Source organism: Cricetulus griseus, chromosome 7, assembly GCF_003668045.3.
Source record: "Cricetulus griseus strain 17A/GY chromosome 7, alternate assembly CriGri-PICRH-1.0, whole genome shotgun sequence".
In the NCBI taxonomy this organism is placed as follows: Eukaryota; Metazoa; Chordata; class Mammalia; order Rodentia; family Cricetidae; genus Cricetulus; species Cricetulus griseus.
In genome coordinates, this window is record NC_048600.1 from 82,083,176 (window position 1) to 82,102,180 (window position 19,005).

The 19,005-nt window shown below is 51.3% G+C and overlaps 1 protein-coding gene across 1 annotated transcript in view; it reads right to left on the reverse strand.

Moving 5' to 3' along the window:
* Positions 1 to 883: 883 nt before the first annotated feature.
* Ntn1 (netrin 1) overlaps positions 884 to 19,005 on the reverse strand; it is a 172,500-nt gene continuing 154,378 nt past the window's right edge. Inside the window, exons 5-6 of the mRNA XM_035447480.1 lie at positions 13,930 to 14,004; positions 884 to 1,303 (exon numbers count right to left, since the gene is read on the reverse strand). Coding sequence (XP_035303371.1) covers positions 975 to 1,303; positions 13,930 to 14,004 — 404 coding nt within the window. The 3' untranslated portion in view covers positions 884 to 974. The remainder of the gene's footprint in view (positions 1,304 to 13,929; positions 14,005 to 19,005) is intronic.

The window sequence follows — 19,005 nt, forward strand, 5'->3', positions numbered from 1 at the left end:
TTCCAGGCCTGACCAGGCCCTTTCCAGCTGTTGACATTGCTGTGAGGCCTTGTGGGAGTTGATGTCATTACACAAATAGTGTCATTGCCCTAAACCCTGCCAGTACCCCCTCCCCCTCCCCTGGAAAATGTCATAAAAGGGGCTGTTTCCAAGTTTCCAGAAAGGAAACTCTCTGGGAGGTTTTGGTTTGCAATGCCTCCTCCCACAGGCAGCTCCAGCAAAGGCAGTGACCACCCGGCTTGGGCTTCAGGGGTGTCCTTAGGCCCTAGGCCCTCTGATGGGCCAGGAGCCTGGGCCAGCCCCACTAGGGTAGGGCAGGTCCCAGGAGGGGCCTCCCCTCCCTACAGACGGTGAACTCCACCCAGGAGACCAGCCCAGCAGGTGGCAGTGGAGACCTGAAGCTGGCTGATCTCAGTGCCATCTGGCCCTTTGACATACAGACCTGTTGTCAAAGTCTGGAGTCCAGTGGGAATTCTTAGACAGCAGGTGATGGAGAAACGAAGGGGGCATGACTTGTGGTGGACTGGTTGCCCCTGCCCAGGCTGCAGGCCCGAAAATTCACATTCTCACATCCCCTTCAATAGCCATCAAACACAGTGACTGTGGTCCACTGTGCCATTCTGTGCCCAGGACCCAGAGTTGGGTGCCTCCAGCCCCTCTACAGCGACCCCCACCTTAGCCCTAGGGAAGCGCATCTCTGTTCTGGAAGGAGCGCTGTGAGGTAGCTATGTCTTGTCCTCATTTCTCCAGGGCCTGGCCTGTCAATACAGGGTACTTTCTGCCATGCGCACAAGGGCACAGCCAGGGGTGTGAGGGTGGGGCTGGGGCGGAGCCGCTGAGGGCCCCGCCCCACTCAGACTTCGCCCCTTCCCCACCCATCCCCCTCCCCGGGAAAACCCTGGCGGGCCAAGTCCAAGGCTGCCAGCCCCTGCCAGCACCCTACCCGCCCTCCTAGTGCCTGCGCCACCTCCGCGCTAGGCCTTCTTGCACTTGCCCTTCTTCTCCCGCTGCTGGAACTTGCGCAGCCGCCGTGCCCACGTGTCCCGCCACTGGATCACCAGGCTGCTCTTGTCTGCCACGATGCCACTCTGGTCAGGCGAGTCCTCAGCATTGCCCAGCAGCAGGTATTTCTTGAGGGGCTTGATTTTGGGGCACTTGCAGGCGATGTCGCGAGAGCGGATCCACAAGCTCTGGTCACCGCGGCGAATACGACTCGTTCCCTGCTTGTACACGGAGATGATGTTCACCGTGAACTTCCACCAGTCTCCTGCTTTGTCCGCTTTCAGGATGTGGATCTGGACCGCTACAAGGAAGCAAGCAGGGGTGTTGGGCCATGGCTGGGAAGAGCAGCCAGGTGCCCAGGTCCTGGGATGGGATGGACCCTATCTGCACCATGCCTTCTAAGAACCTGGAGAATAGAGTGTGCTCTGGAAAGTGACTGCAGAGGGCTCCCCAGTTGGCAATGGGCAAGGTGTAGCCAAGCAGATCCCAGAACTCCACCTGCCACTACTCCAAGAAGTGTTGCTCCTACCTTTGTTGAAGGTGCCACCTAATACTGCCTCTTGGGACAAGTACCATCTTGTGAGATGTTAAGGTCCACAAAGGAGACTTGGGGAGCGGGGCTAGATGAATTAAGCATACCTCTGGGTAAGATCCTGCCCCTGAGGACAGGTGGCCTCAATGACAGCAGTGCTGACCCCTCAGAGTCTGGAAAATGCTCCTATCACTTCACCCCAAGCTTTAGGATGCACTCACAACACCCCCCCCCCTTACTTCAACACCACTGAAAGCCCATGATGGGATCTCAGTGACCAGTAGCAAAAGAACCTGCTAGGTGGCCGGAGTGCTTTTCCAGGGTCACGAGTCAGCTACAATCCTCAAACCCTCCCCACCAGGCTGCTCATCTTCCTTGGAGCCTCTCAGGTTCAGCACTACCCCCCACCCCCACAAATCTGCCAGGATTTCCCCTGCACAGGGGTTCTCAAACCAGAGTGTTCCAGACTCCCCTGGAGAGCTTCTGAAAATACTGCTGGCTCTACCCCTGGGCTTCTGATTTAACATAACTGGGTGAAGCCCAGAGACCTCCATTTCACATACACTCCCCAGGATTGCCCATGCTGTTGGTCCCTAAGACTGAGGATAAATGCCTAGTATGTGAGGAGATGCTGCTACAGAAGGACAGTATGAGGCATTTTAAAGGAGAAGGGAATGTTGATAAGGAGAAGGCTGGGAGGTGGCTTAGTCAGTGAAGTATTTGCCAGACAAGCACCAGGGACATGAGTTCAGAACTCATGGGCAAAGCACCAAGTATGCCTATTAATTCCAGTGCTGGGGTGGGGGTGTGTGAAGGCAGGTGGGTCCTTGGGGCCTGGCCTGTTCCAGGTTGCGTGAAAGACTGTTCCAAAAGGTAGAGAACAACAAAGGAAGACACCCAAACCTAACATCTGGCCTACACATATGCACGTATACTGGTACACCCACAAGAAAGATGGAGGACCTTCATTCAAATAAGTTGATGCAGCACCAGGTTCCATTCAAGAGTTTCCTTGGTACAGGGGCTTTGGGGAGCCTGTAAGTGATGGTCATGTCTGCGTGTTGGCTTCCCAAACATTGCTGTCTGCAGAACCCTTTGGGTGGCCCATCTTAGAGCCTACTTGGAAATTGCTGGATAAAGAGGGACACATAGCCATTCTCCCTCTGCAGTCCAGGAGACTCCTAGAGAAAGCCTCAGCTATGCTCAGCCTCATTCAAGGGAAGCAACTATCTTTTCCATCCCCACAGTCAGGGTCTCTTTCCTGTGCTCACCCCCTATGTCACACCCTGTACACATCATCTCACAGGGCAGAGAAGCATTACTCCCTGAACTACAATGAAGATTACCCTACCACTAAATGTATTGAGCCCTCCCGAGAAAGAGCAGCAGCGGCTTCATGGCCCCAGAGAAGCCCAGCTCATCACCCTCACCTAGGTCCCTTCCTGTGGCCACACTGGCTGACCAAGGTACTAGGGCAGGGGAGCAGACGAGCACCGGATGCTCCAACTCACCCTCCTGGGTGAGGGAAGGAGTGGATTTTCCCATATTTTCATTTCGGCTTTTCCTGGGCATCCTGAACTTTGCACTTCAGTCTGAGGGCTCCAAAGAATGGCTGCCATGGCAACCGTTTCCATGTTTTTGTCACCAAGGGACTCAACACTCAGTGTGAACTCTGAGGGTGGGGGTAGGGAAGCCCTCCAACCTAGAGAAGTGACTCTGCAGACAGAGGTCACCGTGGCAACTGAGTGCCCCCTCAGCTAAGGGATCGAGAGAGTTACCGCCAGGGCCCTGGTTTCCTTTCCCGGGGACTGAGCTGAATACAGAATGAGCCTCTCTGGGGACACAGCAGTTTCCCTGTGTGGCAGTCCTCAGCCAGCCAGTGTTGTCCTGTCAGACATGGGCTGGATGTGTGGAGGTCCCTCTGGCTGGGTCCTTGGAGATGCAGCTAATCTCAGACTCAGAGCACTGGTACCCCAAGTCCCTCGGCTGGCGGCCTCATACCCCTGTATTTCTGAGAATGATTGGATCTAGAGAATGATTGGATCTAGATTGCCCCCTTTCTGGGGCAATCATGATGAGGTCATGAGGGCGACCCCATTCAAGTGTAACTGGTCCCTTAAGAGATTACGGCACACAGAGGGTCTGGGGCCTCAGGCTGATGAACTGTCTAGCTTAGAATGGGTCCCCACATTCCCCAAGATGAACATCGCTGGCCCACCCCTTACCTCAAGACCTACCCTTACCTCAGACCTTTCTCACCGAGTAAATTATTCTGGAAAGGCAGACTGCCTCTGCCTCGGCTCCCTAGAAACAACTAACACAGACCTCATGAGGACCTGTTTCATCTGAGCCTGAAGATCCCCACTGCACACTGCTATGTTCAAGAATTAAGAGGTTGAAGAAATGGCATTTGTGAGCCAGCAGATCTAGCTTCTTCTGGGGCAAGGACCTTCCTAGCTGCAGGCTGAGACAGCATAGGCCCAGGGGCAGGGGAGGGTGGCAGTAGGATTCATGTGATTATGCTGGAAAAAATCCACGTTTCCGCTGCCCTTGGCAACGCCTCTGCACATTACAAAGCCCACCAAGTATGAGCTGCACATGCAGCGCATGGGCCAAGTCCCCGCAGCGCACATACCACTGAAAAGATTCAAAATACACATTGCAACAGTGACCTCAAACAGACCTGCTCTGTGCGCTCAGGGAGCGTGAGCTCTGGCAGCCGCGTGGCACACACCAGGGCTGCTGTCACCTCTGACCGGCTGCTGGCAGCTGCCTCTGATCAGGAATGACCAAGGTCTCCAGACTATACCTAGATGTGTGTATCTGATAACACATGTCCAGGTGACTACACACAGTTCATCAGCAGCTCTGCCAGCCTTCGGGCCACACAGGGCTCTTAACACCCTGCTCTGATCTTCATATTGGTGGCCCTCCCAGATGTCAGTATTAGGAGTGGGAGGGTGTGGACCGAAGTTTCAAAAAAAAAATAGCAGCTCCACCCTCTTGAGCAGATCAGTCCCCCTCTCAGAGGCTTAAGAGAGCCCTTGCCTTTCTCATCATGTGATGCCACAGCAACAAGGTGGTATTCTGGAAGCAGGGAACAGCCCTTGCCAGATACTGGCTCTGCTGGCACCTTGATCTTAGAATTCTTCGCCACCCACACTACAATCCATAGGTTTCTATACAGTCAGCTGTACTTGTCAGAGCACTGCAAATGGCCACACAATGAAACCTGCCCCCACCTATTAACCCAAGTGCTAAGCTCCCATTTTTAGGCTAATATTCTGACATTGTCCTGTACAAGGCTTGGAACATGGGTTTTATCTGTGGTCTCCTCCATTCAGAAAGGAGATGATTCATAGAAAGGTGACCACAAACATGGGGAGCACCCTGGGAGCCCTTAAATTACAAGTTGCTGTTGGTGGGATGGAAGAAGGTCTCAGCTGTGAGCCAGAGTGGGGCAGCTCTGGGGCATACTGGAGGGCCCACGAGGCAGACACTGGCCTGTGCTTCAGGCCCTGCTGTATAGAAGGGACTCCACACCACAAACCTACCCTCTCTCCCTGAACTTCTCCAGTTCACTGGCACCAGCTGAGATGAGTGAATGTCCCCACCTCAGCATAATTGGCGCAGATAAAATCAGTGCTAGAAGAGCAACCCCAGATGAGCTCCTTGGGGAGGAACCAGCCATGGGATAGAGCAGAGAAAAATCTCATCACTAAGGAGACACTTTGAGAAAGTCTAATGGGGGGGGAGGGATTTGGGGGGCTGCCTAAAACTTGGACAGGAAGCCAAGCACTCTGCTATAGCAGCCCAGAACTTAGCACCTTATAGCTAGGTGAGGTAATTTCCCAGTTCACAGAAAGGACTTCCATGCTAAGCATATTTCTCAGCCACCAGGGTGGGGTAAGCCACAAAGCCCACCATCCCTTACCTGAGTTCTAGTCTACATCTCCAGCTAGCAGGGCACCTGTGTTCAGTCCCTTGGCAGAGCCCAGTTGTGGCTGGGGATGAGAACTCTGAGGCCCAGGCCTATGGGAGTCAGATTTGTGCTGCTCCTGGTATAGGGGATGGGTGGAAGGCCAAGGGTAGAGAAGAGTGTCTAAGGGGCAGGCCCAGGGCAGCCAGTATGCCTTGGAGCCATGTCACTCTTGGGCACAGGTGCAGAATCCAGCCTGCTGCCTACACATATCCTTAGCTGCAGTTCAAGGCTTGTCTTGCAGTTCATGGAAGTGAGGGAGTGGCCCCCCTTCACAAAGGCCTCCACTTCCTACAAGGTCCAGTGTCCAGGAAATTCCCAGGCCATTCAAGGCAATTTGGGGAGCCCCTGGCCATACTCTGAGCTTGGAGCCTCCATAGGGAAACTTGCCGTTCTCTCCCTAGAACCAGTTCACTCAAAACCCACCTCCTTTCCCACCCCACTCCAGCTCTGGACCAGGGGCAAGAGGGCCTGCAAGGAACTCTAGGCCTCCCAAGGGCCTGGCGTTTGCTGGAGGGAACAGGAATTGATAGCTCCACACAGAGGTCAAAGGTCCCCACCTAGGCTGTGTTCTAGGAAAGCTGTCTGGCCTATGAAGACAGGGCAGACACCTCTGTTGGCCAATTCATGGCTGGCTGAGAACCCGCAGCCAGACAGGAAGGCTCAGTACAGCAAAAGCCACCTGCTGGGCCAGAGACTCAGCAGGCAACAACTGTTCCCCTAGGCCACTCCCCTCTCTCCAGCACTGCTGTGGGGGAAGCTTCTTCCCTTCCAGAGCTTTCCAGGATTTATAGGCTGCTCAGAGTGGGCCTTAGGGGCCACCCACAGCTGCCCCTCCTAAGGGCCGCCCCTTGCTTCCCCCTCACCTCCCTACCCACCTATACTTTCCTGTTGGGCCAGTCTAGCTAAGGATGGATTGTCACCCGCCTGCCTCAGAGACTGCAGCCAGAAAAGATGGGGGAGGACACCAATCCCACAGAAACCATTAAAATCAAAAGCCCTGTTAAATCTCCAGGTGGAAAGAGCATGCCAGGAGCCTCCGCTGCTTCCAGGAAATGCAGCCTTGTCCGAACACTTCCAGGCCAGCATCAAGCCCTGCTCCCAGGGCTTCTAAATGTAGACAGTGGCACCTGTGGAGAGTGCAGCCTGGGACTAACACACATAAGATGTAGTAGGAGTCATGCCTACATCATGCATCAGTAAGGTAGGGACACACCCTGATGAGACCCAGCAGCCAGCCACACAGCCTTGAAACCCTGGCTGTTGCCTCCTGCTACTCCATTCTTGAGAGGGGAAAGACCATCTCCTAGAGTAAGCGACATCTGAGAACCATCTTAGAGGACGGCATTAGCCCTGGCCCTGAGCAAAAGGTAGCCTACCTGATGCAACCCACTGTGTCAATGACCTTTGTGTAACTGTGACAAAATAGCCGTGCAATCAATTTAGAGGAGACACTTTATCTGGGACCACAGATTGGGAGATTGTGGTGCATGTCCCCAGCGGGCTCCAGAGCTTAAGGCCCAATGGTAAAGCCAAAGATGGTGGCAAGAACATGCTGAGCACAGCTGCTTAGCTTCTGCCAGCCAGGAAGCAGACAGCAAGCAAGGGACAAGATGTGGGTTGCATGGGTACAGCCCCAGGACCCCACTTACTTCAACCAGGTGTCCCCTCCCAAGTTTCCAACCTTTGGGAAGCATTTCATATGCAAACCGTAACATCTACTGCACTCTAGTTCACAAGTGTGAAGCTGGGGTGGCCTTCTCTGCACGGAAACCCTGCTGGCCTGTGCCCCTCTGCTTGCCTCTCTGGATACATTGGGCTGCCAGAAGGACATCCTACCTCAGAACACCTTGAACAATCTCATGAGCTTCTCCAACCACCCAAACCTGTCTCCCACACTGGCTAGACCCAAAGCCTACCCAACTAGCCATATATCAAAGGGATACTGGAAAGAGCAAAACCTGCTGGGTGTTAATTCATAACCTTCCTATGGGAGAGTAGACGATGAATGGTCCCCAGGCCAGAGGACTTGGAAAGACAGGCTCTAGCCTCTGAAGGAGGGGAGGTGGCAAATAGCCTCTCCTGTGTGACTTAGGTCCAGGCCCTCATCACCCTCTAGGATTCACTGAAAGCCTAGTGCTGAAGGGGTTTCTGGACAGCTCAGGACAGCAGATTAATAACCCACTCTACAGAAGAGGGCAGTTCACACAGAAACCCCTCAAGTAAGTGTTGCTAACCTTCATTTCCCCCTTGAGGATCCAGCTCCAGGAAGCTACATAAGAACAAAGAGCATCTCATCCTTCCAGAGGCCTTGGCTGGAATGGCACTACCAAGCTGCCCCAAGATACCTACATCTGGAGTTTTGTCTCATGTTGGATCAAAACCACCATGCCTCATTCATAACAGGCTTGGCTTCTGAACACAAGTTCCTTAAAGTTAAACCACCCTCCAAACTTGCTTCTCCCAGGAGACACAAAGTTCCTGGGGCCCTATTCCAGGAACCATAGTACAAAGCTAGCCGTGCTATGTGCTGTTGACTGACAGCAGAGTTGGATTAAGCAGTTGGTGTGAGAGCTTAGAAGGTATGGTAACCTCAGGTCATGCTTCTCAAAGCCCCGAAGGCTGCTCAAGAGCATCCTCTGAGACTACAGGTAGGGAGAAACTGCTGTGTCTATAAAGACTTCTGGAAAGGAAGCCCGGGACCAGAGACTGGCATGCTGGGGTCCTTGCACCAGGGACTGCAACCCTGGGACGCCTACCCCAACTCTGCTCTGGCTCACTAGACTCAGGCTGGACCATTCACTCTGAATCTCTTTAAATGGGAAAAGACACCCTTTCCCAGATAACCTGTGGTTTCTCTAGGCCACCCTGAGCCATGTCTCCCTCCTACAAAACACAGGACACCACAAGGAGCAAAAAAAAAGACAGACGAGCACACAGGCAGATGAGGGCCTGGTGCTGTCCACAACCAGGACAGCCATCTCCCCTTTCTGGATTGGCTAGAGTGACAGTGGCAGGAGGCCAGCTCAAGGCTGGGAAGGGCTGCAGAGTCACCCTGCTTGTACCCACCCCCACCTGGCTCCCCAGGAGGCACTTTTTTGTGGGCACAGGGCCTTTGCTGTCCAGCTGTCACTGGGGCTGCCTGGCCTTTCCTGCCCAACCTGGTGGTCACCCACATTCCACAACCTCAGTCTGACTCATGCAGCTCCAGCCCCACATCTGGCATCCATATGTGGCTGGCACTCTTTGGGGGGGTCACATCTGGCTAGAGAAACAGGAGGATCCTCAGGGGGCCGGTGACCCCAGGGAGGGTCAGCAAGCCTCTGAAACACCATGCTGCATGCACCCCATTCTCTCAACCAGAGGATGTCCGGATGCCACAGCTCTTCCAGAAATCACTACCAGCAGCCTCTGGCTCACATGAGAGCCTTGCCTTGAAAAGACATCCCTGGGGCACTCTAATACCTGTGCCCATACCCAGTGTCACTGGCATAGATGCAGTAAGCTCATCTCCATGACATGGCTGCTGAGAAACACTTGATCCCAGAGTCACTGAGAAGGACAGGGAATGCTCATGAGATGGCAAAACTCCATGTCCGCAGGTAGGAGACCCCAATCCCTTATTTCCAGTCTGATCCAAGAGACAAGAGCTGGGCTAGCACTGGGCCCTGTTGTTCAAAGCCAAACTTCCACCACGACAACCCTCTTCTCCATTTCAGCACCCTGTAATCCACTCACTCCCACATCTGCCTCTTCCCTGCTCACCACCACAAATCCATCTCCTCATGGCCTTCCTCCATCTCTGCCATCCCTCCCTATGTTGTCATCTCTGCCCATCAGCTCAGGGGCTCCCCACCGTGGGAAGGACACCTTCTTCCTTGCCCATCAAGATGTTCCTGCAGCTTCTGAGCTGAGAGTCAGTGTTCCACTAGGATATGAACTCGTGAGCCTTCTAAGAGCTGTTATGTCTCCTCTAGGCTGCCAAAGGCTAAATCACCAGCATGGGGAAGGAGAAAGCTCAGGCCTGGGCTCCCAGAGCACCCAATATAGGGCTTGCTATTTTACCTCACTAGGACTTGGTGAACCACAAGAGTAAGAATTCCTCCCAAGTGACTGAAGAGCACTAGGATAAGGGTGAGGCAGGGCTAGCAGGTATTCCCAAGGGCCAGCGGGGGTGGGGGGGGAAGCCCAGTCCTGGCTCAGCTATCCTCACCCTACTACATTTTCACTGACTCCAAAGGTTCCTAGGCACAAAGTCATGCTGAGATACACCAGAGGTCTCCCTTGGCTCAGGCCACCTGGGCCACAGCACAAATGCCACACAGGGCCAAGGGATGCCTGCCCACAGCACTTCCCCTCAAGCTGCATCCTCTGAAACCACGGCATAGGCTGTCAGGTGGAACACTTGAAGCTCGTGTGAAAGCATCTTCAGTTTTCCATCTGGGAGTGCCAAAACGTCTTTCAACAAGGGGGTGACTAATAAACATTTCTGGGAATGAAGCACTTTTCCAAGAATTGGCAAGAGGAAGATGATCTCACCTTTCACAAGAAGAGCTGATGTGCATCCCAGGGAGAAGGAAGAGGACACTTGGGCTCCCTGGGAAGCTGCTAGGGGACAGGCGTCACCCTCAGTGGGGTCACAGTGGTTTCCGAACACAGATTTAAGCAGCCCAGCAGGCCAATTCTGATCCCCCCCCCCCCCCAACACACACACACACTTCCCTGCCCTCCTGATTCTCAGACCCTACCAGCCAGTTTCCAGCTTCTGGGCACAGGCACTTTCCCCACTACTAGGGATCCTGCTTTGTGGGTCCAGGCTATTCAGACTTCCTCCTCCATAAAGCCAAGCCAGGCCCTGGACACCCCCACTCAGGCTTCTTCTGGGGCTCTCATCGGGTATGTCTCTTCCAAATGTATACTCCCTGAGGGCCAAACCATGTGCCATGCAGATCTGCAGGGCCTAGAGCTCTCAGTGAATGTGTGTAGAGGGAATATCTTGAGGGTGGGAATGGGACAAAGTATTAGGACTCCCTAGGTCCCTATGACAGGGCCACCACATGTGTGTGTTGTGTTGCAGGTTGGTGGTGTCATGAGAAGTAGCTCAACGTAGTGGGGGTCACTGTAAAGGTAAAGGTAAAGGTGTGACACAAGTCAGAGGAACCGGAGAAAAGAGACACCCAGGAAGTGGAGGGCCACAGCCAGGGTCAAGCGGGCCAGAGGCCTCTAGAGCAATGGGACTCCAAGTGAAGGAGTCTCAGGGTAGGCAGCTCCTGACAGATTTGCTCCCTCTATGTCTGGGCTGGCAGAGGGATGCCGTTGTGGTGGTGAGGGGAAACACATGTGTACACACACACACCATCATCCCACAACAAAAAGGTCCTTCTAGAGTGAGGTTTTGAGACTTGCAAAGAATAAAAGCTGTCTTCGTGACAGGGGCTCTACACTTGGCTTGGCGCTGGCTTTTGAGCATCTGTAAGGTAAGCCAATTCCCCTAGAGGGCAACAGAGGACTGAGGTGCCTCAGCAGAGGTGGGGACAGGTGATGGATGACCTGATCTACATGGGCTAACAGCCCCCTTAGACATGGTGACTAGCACTTGGATATCATGTCCCCTTGATCCGAGGAAACAGAAGCCCAGACTGGGAAAGGAATGAACCATCTTCTCCATGGTGGGGGCCGGGGGTCGGGCCCTCTCCAGACTGGGACCAGCAGCCTGCTGAGGCCCTGTCATGAGGCTCTCCCTGATCCTGGTTTTTCTTGCCTTGCCTAGTATCCACACACCCAAGCTTGGTCTGACATACCTTGGGCTGCCCAGCCAGTCTCTTCCCATAGGCCTCCTCAGGCTGTAGATTTCTGCCCACTGGCTACCACCCAGGAATAGTGGAGCCTGAAAGAGCTGTCTCTAGCTGTCCCAGGTCAAGCCTCACTTGGTGGGGCTGGAGGAGAAAGGGGCTCTTCTCTCAGCAGGGGTGGCAAAACCCAGATTCTAATTAGCAGCTTCTGGAACATCCAAGTGCCCTGGATATGAAGGAAACCTGTTTCCTAATTGGCCCCCTGCCGGAGTGTCAGTCAGCAAACTAGCAGGGATTAGGCAGCCTCTGAGCCAGCTCCCTTGGCCTGGCCTCACCTCCTCTGTATCTAGGCAGGTTCTCTCCTGTCCTCCTCCAGTCCATATTCTCCCTGAGCTGGCCAGATCTTCCGAATAAAGAAGAGCTACCTCGACACACTTCTCGGGTCAATCAAGGATACATGGAAAATTCTCATAGCCCAGCAATTCCAATGAGAGGCCTTACCCCCTGCAGTACTCACCGGCCCACAACCCTGCCTAAGCCCTATCTTCTCAAACCAGGCTCCCGAGGCCATCCATATCCCTTGGTGCATGGTTCTTCTGAGCCCTCTGTGGAACTTATGTGACCCCATGGTAGACACTGGCCTGCACGGAGGAGACTACCCTTATTTCAAATGACCTTATTGCATAAGGGCAGCCCTGGCACCAGAAACCGCTGCAGTGCTTAGAACAAAGTATGTCTCTACCAGAACCTTGATGGATTGTAACACCCTAGCATAAGAGTGCTGAGAGGTGGGAAGGCACTTGGGGGTGGGGGGGTTATGCTGGGTCCATGCTCATGAAGGTCCCCATGAAAGGTAGTTAGGATTGTAAGAACAGGTTATGTAAGACACCTGGCTCCCTGAGTCCCCTTGTCTCTTCCATGGCTTGACACAGCACTTGTATCACTAAAAGCCAAGTGGCCGCAGGTGCCAAGCTCTTAGACATTATGAACCATGAGGCAAAAATATACCTCAGATATTTTGTTAGGGAAACAGAAAACAGACTAACTCAGAACCTCTCTGAGCTGTTGGGGAAGGAGAAAAGCAGAGCCAGAAAGTGACGCTAGGGGCACAGCACATTCAGGCCTTGTCAGCCCTGAGACAATGTACCAGAAAAGAGAGGCCATACCCAACCCTTCCCTAACCAAGAAGAATGCCTCCTGCTAGCTCCGGGAACACCCACTGCATGTGGAGTCAGGAAAGCCCCAGTCTTAAATCCATGAAGGAAAGTCACCACTAACCTGGCGAGGGCATTATCACAGGCCAGGGTGACCCTGGAATATTATGAGGAGAGCAAAACTAAGTCCAAAAGAGTCAGGTGGAACATGGGATCAATGTCAGTAACTTTAGTGTTTCCCCCTTTCCGTCTAAAGATCAGAATCGACACTGTGGATCAGAGATAGCTCCCTACCTCACCCCAGCCCACCCAGTCTTCCTCAAGTAGGCCTATCCTATTCCTGGCCCAGTGCCGGCAATGGGGTGGGAGTGGTAAGTTAGCCCTCACATTCCTGACTGCACCCAGCCTTCTGCTTTGCCAGGAGCAGTGATCAGGCTTCAAGGCCAAAGCTCAGGAGAGTACAAAAGCCATAGGTTCTTGGCCCACAGACTCTAGGACCTGCCTCTGTCAGTCTCTGGCAGAAATGGGGCTGGACTTGAGAGGTCAGATCCTCCTGTAGTCGCCACCCCAGCTTGAAGGAGGCAAATGCTTCCTTTCATTCTCAAGGATAGCCAGCTCGTGGAAAGCCGGGATTGTTCCTCAGGGGGCACTGCAAGCTTCTGCAGTGCTCTGGGCTGCCCATCTTTGAGAAGTTGGCCATGAACCCCTGGTAGAAGGTGGGGCTTGAATCTGGATACCCACAGCCTGGCAACTTGTGAATCTGAACCAAAACCCTGCATGTTGTTCTTGCTTGGTTCTGGGGAAAGCCACATGGCCTCTGACTAGTGGAGCTGTCTGGCTTCTAGCTTCATGTGAGGGGCATGTGTCTATGTATGCTCACAGTAAAATGAGGTTTCAGAAGGTCTCAAAATTCCTGTGTACCTAATCATGAATTCCTATGCTGAGAAGCCCTGGCTACTAGCCTGGTTAGGGAGAAAACCGTAAGTCTGGCTCAAGCAGCTGGTCCGGTGTGGACTCCCATGTGGCATGGGTTCCTTTTGAAAGCCTCAGGAACTGCTCAGGGCCCTCAGCGTTGGGGGATGGGGGTAGAATAGTTTACAGCACAAACTCCTCTTCTTGACACAGCCCAAGGGAATCCCTAAACACCCAGAGTTCTCACCCACTCTGCTGCTGGAGAACTTCACTCAAGCAAGTCTTGAGACAAAGGGCGGTGTATGAATGAGGACTCAGAAGAGCAGATGAGTGAGCCGTAGCCAGACAGCCCTTTGGAGCAAAGTTACCAGTCCAGGCTAGGGATCCCAACCTCGATGTCCCATACTGGTTTGGATGGACTTGTACAGGGCAATTGGGAAGGGTCCTGTGGCTTCTCAAGAGACAAGGCATTTTTGGGCCTGAGATTTCATGGATCCCAGGGATTCTGTGACACGAGTCATTTGCAAGCCACCCCAGAGAAGCCCCGCCCATACTCACCATAGTCTTTCCTGCAGTATTTCTTCATGTTCATCTTCAGCTTCCCTTTGGAGGCCTTGCAATAGGAGTCACAGTCTGCAGAGGAGGACATGGACAGAAACTCATTAGGCCACTAAAGAATGGGCTGATGGCCGAGTGGGCCACCTCCCTAGATACCCATGAGCCAGGCCAAGCGGCCCATTCAGGACAGGCTGGCTTTCTAAAGAGACCAGTGGGACAAAGGCCACCCCTCTCCCTTCAGCCTGGTGGACTATTTCAGCCTCCAGGAGAGCCTTGGGGATCACTGTATAATGCTACCCAGGGATTCAGAGTGCCACACCAATTCCTTCTGCCATAAGATTCAACTAGAACCTGATTAAAGCAGATAGAGGCCTCATTGTCACCAGGCTGCCGGGGTCTGTGTCAGGCGCTGGCTTTCATGGCATGAAGCCTCTGGCTGGGGTTAGGCCCCAACAAAAGAGGTCACAGGGGAAATTAGCAGCCCATGAAACATTTGAAAACCTCTTTGGTGTCCACTCCAGTGAAGTGTGCAAATAAAATGCCCACAAAAAGAGTTTAGCCCTAATGGGCCCCACCGCTGAGAGGCAGGCCTGCTGGCCACTGGCTGCTGGCCATACCTGCTGGCCACAGCTTTGGGGGTTCCTGGCTCTAAGAAATCCAGGCAAGCAGTAGATGCAAAGTTTATATCTCCTGTAGTGACTTTGTTGACCCTACCTCCAAATGCAGCCTAACCTTTCGCTCTCCTGCCAGTGATTGCTGCTTATTGGAAACAAGGTGATGTAATCTCTTCATGAGATCTGTATGATAGCCTGATGGGAAACCACCAGATACCTGCCCAACCTGCATAGCTGTACATGCTGCGTCTCCTGAAAAGTCTTACAGTTGGTCTCTCATGTAACCATGCTATTCCCATTAGGTAGTTAAAAAAAAAAGGCTCAAAGCTACCTACATGGGAAAAAGGAATGATGCATATGGAAACACAAAACAGGAGGATAGGTGTACTCCACTACCATCTGCCACCAGCCTGTGGCTAAGATCTGCAGGGGACATTCAGTGGCCATCTCTACAGAACCTGCCTCTAACCCCAGCAAACAGTTCTCTCAAGGCACCAGATGTCCTGACTGATGCCTGCCTTAACCAGTGCAACTGTGTCCTACCATCGGGAGCCATGGCCCAAATTCCACAATTGGGGGCCAGCCTGTTGGGGCCAAAATCCAGGAACCAGTTTCAAGAAATAGAAGAAAATCATGTTCTTTTCCTCCTTGCCCTGTGGCCTGTCCCTTTGGACCCACCTCAGAATGGCCTTGCCCAGGGACAGTGCCAGCTGGGGTAGGAAGATTTTGGAGTGCAAGGGCCAGGCTCTCCAGAGAGTGTGGACTTCACTCTGTATGGCAATGCCCCAAGTGAAGACAGGAATGGGTGTAGCCCCAATACAGACGTCCACTACACCATCATTCATCATGGATGTCCTTCCTATTTGGGAGCATCTGTGCCAAGTGTCTATGCTGTCAGACTGGCAGCAGCCACTCTGTGGATGAACCCAGGTTGTGCCTACATTCTAGTGTTTGCAAGTAGGTTTGGAACCCAGGTTGTACATACATCCTGGTGTTTGCATGCAGATTTGGTCAGTTTCCTGCCCTTCGCTCTTCACTTAGGGAGGTAAACTGAAATGCAAGTGGAGCCAAATGACGTCACTGCAGGGTCAGCTTAGAGTCTACTTGGAGCTTTTGTGTAAATTTTTGTGAAGTTGTTGGCCCAAGTGAGTGCGCTCATTTCCAAACAGGAAGAAATCATAATGCCTCGAGTCTTACACAGGCTCAGTAAGGCATACCCATACAACAACCCAGGTAGAGAGGACATTATTGGGTGTGTCAGTTTTGCAAGAGGGAGACATGGTGCCCAACTTAAAATACTGGAAAAGCTGAGCTTGGGCCCACCCAAGGGAAGCCCCATCCTGCAGGGTAGAAGGAAAACATTCAAGTCCCAGGAACAAGCCACGCTCAAACCTTCAGTATCACTACCCAGACCCTAGGAATAGTCAAAGTTCTAGAGCTAAATGTACACCCAGGACAGACATTATCCAAGGATGGGCAGCATCCACCATTTCCTAACAACATGGTGCTGTCAATCTAAGTGCCAGGGCCCAACCATCTCAGTATTTCTCAAAGGCTGCACACACCATGGTGGCACAGCCAGCTCTCAGGCGGCCTTGGCACTGTTCTGTGGCTTGACGAACTCCTCTCTACCTATAGCATGATCCACTGTACAAAAGATAATCTAAGGTTCAGAAAGTCTTACTGAGGCAGCCTGTGAGCCTAACCCCTGGTCCCTGGGACCAGCCCTGAAGTAGAAATACCTCAGAGTTTCAAATACAACTAAGGTCTGAGATCTGTCCACAACATGCTCTGATGTCCTTCACAGAAGAAGCAGCCTGCGTGTCTGGATTATGAATGCTTCCTGGTAGTTCCAGAAGGTGAGAGATGGTGTCTGCACCCAGCACCTGGCTCAGCAGAAGAAAGTCCAGACAGGTAGTTAACTCAAACTCAGAAAAAGACACCAGTCTCCTCTGCAAAATGTCCCTTACTCCTTCAGATTCCAATTCAGGGCTGAGCCAGGAAAACACACCTCACCCATTAGAGTGGTGTGTGAAATACAGGTACACAGGCTGGGAGGAACGGACTGAAGCAGTTTCCTCTGGAGAAAATGAATAACCTTCAGAACATGGACACATCAAGAGCTATCTGGCTGTCTGTGGACTCCACGTTGGGTCCAGATCGCTGAGGTCGCTGGACAAGTGGTCCCTGGGTAAGGAAAATGGCCTTGTACTTGCTTCCTTCATTACCATCACACACAACTATAAAGACAAATCCCTGATGAAAGCCCAGCTCTGACTCCTGCAACATGGTATCTACTTGGCAGCCACTCACAGGGCCTCTCTTGTTTTGTTCCAAAACAGCTATAAAGACGGTGAAAAAAAATGAAAATTCACACTAAGGCCAAGAATGAAACTGATAGATGACCCAATGCCGGAATCTGGGAGCAATCTCAATTAATTAAAGGCAGATGGTGGTGGATGAGGCAAAGCCTATCTGGGTTTTACCTCCAGAAACAGTTCTTTGTCTGATGAAAAGAAAGATCACAAAAAAAAAAGAGGAAGAGAAGGGGGAAGAAGAGGAGGAGGAGATGACAGCAAGACAATGAGCAGAAAACAAATGGATAGGAAGCATGGGCAGGGAGCAGGAGTTTCAGGAGGGCAGGACTGCAAGCCATTTGTACTGATGCTCCGAACTTGTATTTTACCTAAATAGTGGATGCGAAGAATCAGAAAAGGCATGGCGACAGGAGAAGATGCCAACTCCACAGAGCAAGAAATGAGCCCCACTAAAGGCCAGATAACAAGAGAACAGTGCTCCACCTGTCTGACATGGGGAATCCAGCCATCAGGGCTGTGCAGGGATCTGCAAAGGGCCAAACCATAAATATGCGATACGAGGCTATAAACCCTCGTATCTACTAACCTCTCCCACAGCAGCTCAGAAGCAATCACTTACAATGGGTAGAATGGGCCCAAGAACTTCTAAAAGGACACAGCTTCTTTGAAACTGGGGAGGAAACAGGGCCCAACGAAAAGGCCACAGAGTACATAAGAATTGGGAAAATAAAAACTGAAGTAACTCAGAAACACATTAAAACTCACTTCTGAAGCAGCAGGGAGAATGAAACTGTAGAAAGTGAGTCAGAACGCAGAAACTCTCCATATGTAGAAGGAAAGGCTCAAGATGGGAAGACTAGAGAGAATAAGGAGATATACAAGACAGGAGAGTTGACGTGTGACTGGGCTTCAACAGAGTCCAAAGAAAAATGGAAACAAGAATCAAGGGTAGGACTTCTGAGCCTAGGACAGAACCACATGTGCAGAAGCAAAGGGTTCAATGCATTCTTTTTCAAAAGCAAGGAAAACAGGCCAACACCCAGATATATCTTTGTAAAATACGTAGGAAATGCCACAGTAAGAAAAATATACAGACAGATTGAAAAACAACAATAAAAAGAAATGGGCAGATGATTACTTAGTGATGGCTATAATGTCTTCAGGGAGGAAACTTTCAACACAAGAATTTTATACCTAGCTGGACAGTCTTCTCATGCACACTAACCCACACAAAGCATTCTCAAGTGTGTAGAGCTCAGAAAATAATTCAGTATTTGCCATCCAACCATTTATAAAGTAAATTAAAAAAATGAGGACTTTAAGAGGGGAAAGTTATGCTATAAACACAGCGTGTCCCCTCAAGTCATTAAATATAAAAGTTTGAAATTTGGTTCTAAAACTTAAGGCAAATATAAAAATTGTTAAAATGCTTACAAAGGAACATTAAGAATATCTGATTATAAGAATTTAGTTGAAACTTCGGATCATATTAGCAAAAACCAGTAGAATAAGGCAGAGAATCAAACTGCTTAAATAAAAATGTCAAAGATGTTATTTTATGCTTGACTCTACCAAATAAGATATTCTTTTGAAATACCACAAAATGCCAGAGAACTCAAGAAATGAATTACAAATAAAATTGTGTCAAAAGATAATCCAGAGAAAATAGAAAGTATAAGAAGGCATTTTTGATACATTAAGATCATAAAAGGAGTGGGCAAGATGGGTTTGGTGTAATTTTTATAAAAGCTTTAGAAAAAATCATAGAGCTGGAAAGATGGCTTAGTGGTTAAGAGCACTGACTACTTGTCCAGAGGACCAGAATTCAATTCCCAGCACCCACATGGCAGCTCACACTGTCTGTAATTCCAGTTCCAAGAGACCCAATACAGGCCAAACACCAATGCACATGAAATAAAATAAAAACTAAAAAACAAACACACACACACACCAACTGACAATAAAATGATGAAAGTAAAACATCTATCACTCCTTTTCAAAAACTGATTCCACAATACCCTACTGCTTAAGAAGGTGTTGACAGTTATTCTTCATTGTTGTTTTTTTGTTTTTGTTTTTGTTTTCCAAGACAGGGTTTCTTAGTGGCTTTGGACCCTGTCCTAGAACTTGCTCTGTAGACTGGC